Consider the following 9166-nt stretch of genomic DNA (forward strand, 5'->3'; position numbering starts at 1 on the left):
AATTCACAGAAACTGATACCAACAAATTAAACAGAGACCCTTCTCCGAGACTACAAGATCATGATAACACCTAACACGACTTCACAATCTTCTTCCTATGGAGCACATACATACATCACCTTCCTCTACTACCCAGCCATTGATGATATTTTTATTCTATCGAAATTCATTCTCTTTCACTGATCTAAACAAGATGGACCTTCACATCATTCGCATTAAGCAAACCAACCAAAACAACGTGAAACGTAACCAATGTATGCAAATTGCGTTACAGATCCCTAAATAAAATCAGATAACATTTTATATTATCATCAGCAACCCAATGTCGAAGCCTTCAATATTAACCAAACCAGTTAAATCCTTCGAAGCGTTCCTATATTTGAAGATATACAATCTTATGACTAAAAAGTTTATTTGTTCAAATTGACCTGTTACGTACTTAAATAAAGAGGGACCAAGAATTAAATTCCGAATATTAAAACTAGTTAATTTGCGAAATATGAACCAAATTCCGAAAATGCGAATCAAACAAAGAATGAAGAGAGATGCAAGGGTTTCGAATATTAAAACTAGTTAATTTGCGAGAAGAAAATCGTTTAAGCTAAGACAGAAGCGAAAGAAACCAGTGAAATGTATGATAACATTAGATTGAGAAAGAAAACACATAACAGAAATGAAACAAAACTAAGGGCAATAGTTGCTGGGGAAACACGCACACTACTTCGATCTCTGCCTCATCTTTCGGCGCTTCCTCTTCAATCTCCTCATACGCTTCTTCTTCCACTGTACAAACCACGCTTTATCAGCACACAAATCATGCAATGAAAATACAGTACGAAAACAACAAATCGAACTAAAAAGACATTACCTTGGCTCTCATGGTGATCAACGATCAACAACCGAAAGGAGACTCAGAAGTAAAACCTTGGTAGATAGCAGAGACTAGGCTGCGTATTACTGATGGAGATTTACGCTTGAGGAATTTATAGCGAAGCAGAAACCCTAGCAAATAACAAGCATCGGGCTTAATCATGGACCCGGACCCGTTCAAACCTATACTGGATAGCCCAGTTCAAGCCTTTTATTACTGGCCCGATTCAGGTAAATGTTAGTTTTTAATGCATTTTAATTTAGAGTAACATTACGAATGGGATTTTTCTTTCTCCACCTCCAAAAATTTCTTCTACACCTCAAAAAAAAGTTTAAATCACAAAAATACCATTTAACCATTTAAATAAAGTCACGCACATTAGACTCCCAAAATTACTTATGCATGTTGACTTTCAGTAAAAAATACTTTCAGAAGTCAAAATATGTAACTAGAACTTGACTTTCAGAAGTCAAAATATATAACCGAAAGTCAAAATATATTACTGAAAATTGACTTTCGAAAGTCAAAATATATTACAGGAAGTCAATTTTTGAAAGTCAAAATATATTATTGAAAGTCAACTTTCAAAAATCAAAATATATTAACGGAATTCTGGAAGTCAAAATTAAATAAATAAAAATTTCTTTTTTGGCTTTTTATCTAAAGTTTAATAATATTTTAGTATTATTTATTTTTATTTTTATATTTATTTTTCAGTATATTAAATAAATATATATATATATATATAGATATTAATATTTTATTTTATTTTTCAAATATGTATTAAGAAATATGAAAACATAAAAAATAATAAACTAAAAAAACATTTAAAATTTAGAAAACATAAATTTAAATAAAATTAAAAATAGTTTAAAAAAAATTAATATTTTTTTGATATGAAGTTTAAGAATTTTTAATTTAATTTATTTCTTAAGTATTTTTAATATATATTTAAAAAATAAAATTATATATATAATTTTTCATATAATGTATTACAAAAAATAAACTAAAAAATTAAATTTAAAAAAAAACTTTAAATTAAAAAAAAAACAAATATATATATATATATATATATATATATATATATATATATATATATATATATATATATATATATATATATATATATATATATATCGGAAGTCGATTTTCAGTAATATATTTTGACTTTCGAAAATCGACTTACGATAATATATTTTAATTTCTAAAAGTCGATTTTCGAGAATATATTTTGACTTTCAGAAATCGTCTATCAGTAATATATTTTGATTTTTAGAAATCCACTTCCGATTATATATAATTTTGGGTGTGATATATATGACTTTACTTAAATATTCAAACGATATTTTTGAAATTTAAAATAATGTTTGGATGTGCAGGAAGAAAGAGCCTTACAAATTGACGATTCTAACTGCAAACTAACTAATATAGCTAAACACAAAATTTAAAGTGAAGACACAATGCCTAATTTTGAAACAGTGTATCAAAAGTCTAACAACAACAGTAAATGTATATATAATAAACACGGTAATTGTTTTTCAATTATTAGTGTACTTTATTTGTAAAGTGATATAAAAAGTGTAAAAAAAGAAAATACATGTTAAAATTCAAATAATTTAAAAAGAGGTTAAAATTCAGTCTTTATGATCGAATATCTGAACCCTCTATATGAATTCACCATGTTAATCGCGTTATTAACACTAGCATAAACACATGATAACGCTATGTGCAAGTTATTTAAATATGTATAAATTATTTAAATTTTACAAGTTGTAATTAAAATAACTAAAATTGTAAAATAATATATATATATATATAATCATATATATATATATATATATGATTATAGATAAAAAAATAATTATTAAAATAAAAATATCATAATTAATATTGTGTAAATAATATTATGAGTAATTATTTAAATTTGAAAAAAATAGTTATTAAAATGGTAAAATATAAAATAATTATTTTAGTTATTATTCGAATTCAAAATATGTTTAATAAAATAATAAAATTGAAAAATAATTGTATTTATTATAAAAAATTATATAAATTTAAAATATAATAATTAAGAGGATAAAATTGAAAAAAGAGAAATGTATCTAACTAAAAAATTTGAATATTTATATCCCATTTCATAAACATGAGAGAAATGTTATATATTTAAAATTTGTTATATATAGTTAAAGAAAATAATAGAGGCAGTAGAGAAGAAAAAAATGAAAAATAGGACATTTATCTTGAAAGAAATGCGTATTTTTTTTTATTATTTACCATTACTGATATGATTACTTATATATATATATATATATATATATATATATATATATATATATATATTGTATTAGTTATGTTTATTAAAACTTTTTTAATTTTTTCTATTTTACATTATTTTTGCTATGTTAAAAAAACAACATAAACCATTACAGTGTTATTGTATACCATTTTTTCCTTACTTCGTATGCTTCCAAAATAAATTACTTCTCATATGTATTATTTTCCAGTTATTTAAGTTTTAATTAACTTATTTGGTTTATTGAGTATTCCAATTTTTTTTTTCAATTCAATATTTATTGTTTGATTTTTTTATTAATCAGATTATATGATTGTCACTTTGTCCGCATGTTACAAATTTGACTACTTATGTTTAATGTAAAAATTATATTGTTGCTAATAAAAAAATAGTTTTTATTGTTTTCATTCAAAACATGTTATATATAAAAGATCCTTATGTTATTCGATTATTTTCACGTCATCACCTTATTGTTGTCATCATTATTAATAGAATTGTCCGTATCACTGAACATATATTCGGTAAATGTAATAAAAATCATCGTTTCAATTAATCTTAATATCATTTTATATTAACTACATTAATCTCACATTTTTAACATATGCAAGATGATGAGTAAGACAATAGTCATATTAATCAATTAACAAAATAAAAATATATAGTATGTACTCAATTAAAATATATAAAATTTTGAGTACTCAATAAAAAATAATTAAAATTCAATTAAAAATAATAAAACTTATGACGAACTTAAAATTTAATTAAATTTTTTTAATTTTTTTTTTCTAATTTATGATTATGCCACCATCAAACTAATACTGATAGAAAGAGTGGACATGGCTTAAATGGGGAAAAAATGTGGGCACACTTAATTTGTGTCTCATGATACAATGTTGAGGCAAATTTATTATTATGGTGCAATTTTACTCGGATTTATTAACATGTATGAAGTCAATGTAATGTTGATAGGACTTGAATTTAAGTGTGTAATTGAAACTCAAGTAGTTCAAGGGTTTCTCCAATTGAGTTCTTTTTAATTTCACATTAAATTTTTGAGAGGCTACCACAACTTCTTTACATGCATCACTTATCTATCACTCACACACTATGTCGACTTTTTGTGTTAATTGATATGAATTATAATTGTGATTATTCTATGGTTATAGAAAATTATTATAAAGTGTAATCAATACATTAATAATTAAAGAAAATAAAATATATGATACATAAAACGACAAAGTAGTTAATACATGAAACATTAAAGAAATTAAGTTGCATGATATAAAAAGCAGTAAAATAAAAGCATATGATAAGAATATGAACCATTTTCACATGTGTCGATAAATATAAATAAAATTTATTGTTAATTTGAATATGCTGAATAAATTAAATGATAAGTAAATAAGAGAATAACATATAATACGAATAAAGGAATAATATATACGTATTTAATTAATATAAATTCCACACATTTTAAAAGCATAAAAAAATAATATATTAATATATATTGAATTTAATAAATTACAATATTTCATTTAGTATATTTAAATTGACGATAAATTTTAGTTATATTTCTCATCACATGTAAAAATAAAATAAATTATCATTTTATTTTATTTTTTTAGTACATCATTTATTTATTTTTTAGTTTTATTGACTTTTGTATTAACTATAATTCATAATAATTTTTGTATAACTCTAGAATGATCATAATCATTCTCACATTTTTATATTTGTGTATGCATTAGAAGATCTTAAATTGAAAAAAAAAAAAGTGGCAACACCTTTTAATGATTATTGTATTAATTATAATGCATAACAATTTCTTACAACGGTAGAATAATTATAGTCATTCTCACATATTCTCATTATTGCGTAATCAGAATTTGTATATGCATTAGAAGATCTTAAATTGGAAGAAGTGGTCACACCTTTTAATGGTTCTTGTATTCATTATAATTCATTACAATTTTTTATAACCGTAAAATAATCATAATCATTACCTTTTAATGATTTTTAATTAATTATAATTCATAACAATTTTTATAACCGTAAAATAATATAACAATTCTTTCATATTCTGACTCTTGCATAGTCCCTATTTGAACATGCATTGAAAGATTTTAAATTCCAATAAGTGATAAAGTGATAACACCCCTCACAACTTCAGGGTAACTAACTGTACTACTTCAATTTCAATCATACTATATATATATATATATATATATATATATATATATATATATATATATATATATATATATATATATATATATATATATATATATATATATATATATGTAACATCACGTGTTGCAGTTTCTTTTATTTTCAAATAAAAATAGTGTTACAAAAATTGTCGATACGAGCGCTGCAAATTTTGTTGTGTCCAGTTTACTAACTGCATTGAACCCACGTGAGATGTCTTCTACTTTATGTTATCTTTTATGATATAAACCCGAGGTCCATGCCGGGATTTTTACTGTTTCATGCTATATTTAAAAGCCAATCATATTGTATATTTTATCACGTCTTAAATGTTTATTTATTAAATAATTAATTAATTTCTTTCTAAAACTTTTAGAGTGAATAACAAGAGACGTGGAAGGTACAAACATGCATATGAAAATATATTTCATAAAACAAGCCAGTTTAACCTGAACATGCAAGTTGTAAAGTCGACTTACACAGGTCACATGAAAAAAAGTCCATACAAATTATAAATACTAAGTTAAAAGTTTCTCTATGTTAAATTGTGATACGCTAAAAAAGGCATCACAATAGGAGGTTAAACAGAGGGAGAAATAATTGTCATGTAAATCCTTTTTCCTCCAAAACAAAGATACATAATTTTAAATAAACTTTGACAAAAACAAAAACCGTTTTTCGGGTTTCTGGCTAATGAATCCGAATACTTACTACGTATCACTCTTGGGAACTCGAACTCGATATCGCTGTATAAAAATGAAAGTTTGAAGAAGTTTATACTAAAATTAGAAAAATATATTTAACAATTTTAATGAAAATTTATCTTTAATTCACAAATAATACTTCTTAGAAATAACACGATTAAATAATTCTCCTCGAAGCGTTGTTATCTTTACAAAAAAAAAGGGAAAGGAAACTCTTTTGAACAAAATTAAAGCTGTTGCCTTTTTCCCGATTCAATTGGATAATGCCTTACTTTCGGTTTACAGTCGATGTACACATTACTCCAAAGTACAGAAGCACAAGTCAAATATGGCTTTTCATTTTTCTGATGCCATTCTTTTGAAAACAGTACGCCAAGTGGATCAAGTTAAACAATCTAGTTAGTAGTTGCTTCACGGAACTATCACATGATGCACCACCACCCCATAACACTCATGTCACTAATCAATCATTCACTTTACATGTGCTGTTTCATTTTTCTGATTTTACATATAATATGATACGATAAAAATGTTTATGTACAATCACTGCTTTACTAAAAAGATGAAAGTTAAATGCACGAATTGCATTCTCCATCTCTGATATCAGGCAAGCTTCCGCAATGAATGCTGCTGGTTTATCTAAGAACATCACGCAAGTTGGGAGATTAATTTTCTTGCACAACATTATTGTCCCTATGCCATGTTCGATTGCTTTCGAACAGAAATAGGTGCGCGAAACCATTGGATAAGGAGGGACAAGGAAATCTCCTCGAACTTAACTAGTTACTCGACGCAGCATTGTTCAACTACTGCAAAAATTCATGCACGGCATTTTTTCTAAATAAAAAATTTACACACTTTAATCGTAACATGGAAATTCGTATTCTTACTTTACAGCAAAATATAGAAAGGAAAATATTAAAGAAGTTGATTGGATTGTACTTAGGTGAGGACCAATAAGCTCCTTAGATTAAGAAAAGAGCACGCATCGTGGATGATCTTTTTGGGGTCCCAATACCAATTAAAAAAAATCTTGCCATATCCAATTATAGAACCTTGTAAGCAGGACCACATAGATGACTCAGAAGAGCAACGTCTTTGAGGACTTTTGTCAAACAAGTGGCGCTGGGGAGAATTATATGACCTTTCCGAACCCGGTCGTCTATCATCCAACGTGGGAACATACCATAATTTAACAATATCACAGACAAACCCCACATTCTCCCCCTCTACGCCATGTGCAAATGTCTAACAATATTCTCCAAAACAACTCAAGCAATACGAAATGGTGCCAAGAGAATTCAAAATTGTATATATCCACATATAACTAGCAGACATCTGGCTCGAGTTCTTTTTACAACAACTTACAAGACGCAAAACAAACAACAAACTGATTCTTCTTCCAGGTTGGAAAACAAGATTAAGCAAGGAAAACAAATACTGGTTTAACTTAATCAGGGTCTCAATTTTGAGGTCTGATTAATTTAAATACAAGATTTATTTTTCAAGAATAACAATCTTACCCGATTGATTCTAAGAAAGAAAGCTAGAACTGGAAATCAATTCTGAGGGGTGGTTCCTGAATCAAAACCTTTGGGAAAGAAAGTTCAACCTCGAGAGAAGCTCTGCAGAGAGGGCAACTTGAGTGGTGAGTGAGCCACCTATCAACACATTCACAATGGAAATAATGGTCGCACGCCGGCAAAATCTTCACTTTCTCGCCGTCTCCGAACTCGCCGAGGCAGATGCAACACTCCGTCTCGTCCCACGAGTTTTCGTCGCGATCCGAGGGCGCGTGGTGAAGGATTATGGGCAGTTTCTTGAGGATTGCGGGGTCCAGTCCCTGTGACTGAGGGAGTGACGGCGCGTGGGCAGCGGCGGAAAACGCTGTGGTTGGAAGGCGCCCCTGGTAGCGGCAAACCCAGCGCGTGTATATGAAGAGAACCGTGACGAGAAGGATAATGGAGAAGAGTACTATGACGAAGAACAAAGTCCTTCCTCGGATCTCGAGGTCTCTGTCATCGAGTTCTGTGTAGTGCCAAGTGAATGGTCGTGTATCTGGGCTTGCCATCGGGATCTGATTCCACGGTGTAGGAATTGTGGTGAGTAAACGCGGCGGGTAGCGGAGGAGGGCTGCGACGGTGGGGCATCAGAACTTAACAGTATCATGTGACACTGTTGGTTGCTGTAGTTAGTATCGGTGGCGATGACGAAGTGAGAGCTGACACGAGTGGCTAAGGGTATTTATAGGGTTAAGTTAGGTGAGAAGTGTACTCCCAAAGTCGGCGCGTGGATGAAAATGTTAGTTTGTTTTATAATTAAGATTTGTTCTGATTTAATTTTATATAAAAAGGAAAACGGAAAGCGAATAGAAGAGAAGAGAAGAAGAAGAAGAAAGGTGAAGTGTTGTATTAGGATTAGTAGACATCAAGGTTATGATATTAGTAGATGATTATGCAGCAGGGTGTAGGGCGTTCGCCGACACGTCCTTTTTCCTCGGAGACACCGTGCTCACAGTGGTTACGATAATGTGTCCTTTGTATACTGGCCTCTTTCTTCCACGGAATTTCTTTCGAGACAAATTAAATTAATTGCTAAAAAACGAAAGGTGTCTTTCTGTGTTTGATTTCAATAAAATTAACATTTTAAAGTTACCAATTTCGATCTACCTTCTGGTTTTATATCTATTTACTATACTTTATTTATGTTTTTCTATAATTTTCTTTACTTTGTCTTTCCTTAATATATTCATATTTATTTTATTCATCGTGGTCGTTTTAACTTTTGCTTTCTTTTTCTTTCAAAACAGATTCTTTTTACATTGGATTTTCACATTCAATGGTAGAAACAATTTCACATTCTCTCTTATAATTGAAATTTTAAATAAAAGTGCATATAATAATTAAAGATATTTTTAGATTATAATATATAAAGTGAGGAAATTTTATCATTTAAAATCAGTTCATAATATTAAATTAGATATAAATTCATATTTTAAAATAGTAAGATTTGCTATGTTTATTTGTAATATGATATCACGTTATTATTCTAATACGCATGAATACTACATCTTGTATTTGGATATTTAAT

The 9166-nt window shown here is 28.1% G+C and overlaps 1 protein-coding gene and 1 long non-coding RNA gene across 2 annotated transcripts; both read right to left on the minus strand.

Moving 5' to 3' along the window:
• Positions 1-554: 554 nt before the first annotated feature.
• LOC114176939 (uncharacterized) lies at positions 555-1046 on the minus strand. The gene is made up of 2 exons (XR_003603088.2): positions 869-1046; positions 555-783 (listed from the first exon to the last, which is right to left on the minus strand). It is a non-coding gene; the product is annotated as an uncharacterized LOC114176939 (long non-coding RNA).
• Positions 1047-7362: 6316 nt separating this feature from the next.
• LOC114175556 (RING-H2 finger protein ATL66-like) lies at positions 7363-8649 on the minus strand. Its single transcript, XM_028060312.2, has one exon. The coding sequence runs from the start codon at positions 8145-8147 to the stop codon at positions 7623-7625; it is 525 nt and encodes a 174-aa protein (XP_027916113.1). The 5' UTR covers positions 8148-8649; the 3' UTR covers positions 7363-7622.
• Positions 8650-9166: the final 517 nt, after the last annotated feature.

The sequence above is a fragment of the Vigna unguiculata genome, chromosome 1 (genome assembly GCF_037176805.1).
Source record: "Vigna unguiculata cultivar grain cowpea cultivar isolate G323 ecotype 2 chromosome 1, ASM3717680v1, whole genome shotgun sequence".
In the NCBI taxonomy this organism is placed as follows: domain Eukaryota; kingdom Viridiplantae; phylum Streptophyta; class Magnoliopsida; order Fabales; family Fabaceae; genus Vigna; species Vigna unguiculata.

Bases quoted from the DNA above. Each gene is read 5' to 3' on its own strand.
- LOC114175556 (XM_028060312.2), bottom strand. From the start codon at position 8,147: ATGGCAAGCCCAGATACACGACCATTCACTTGGCACTACACAGAACTC.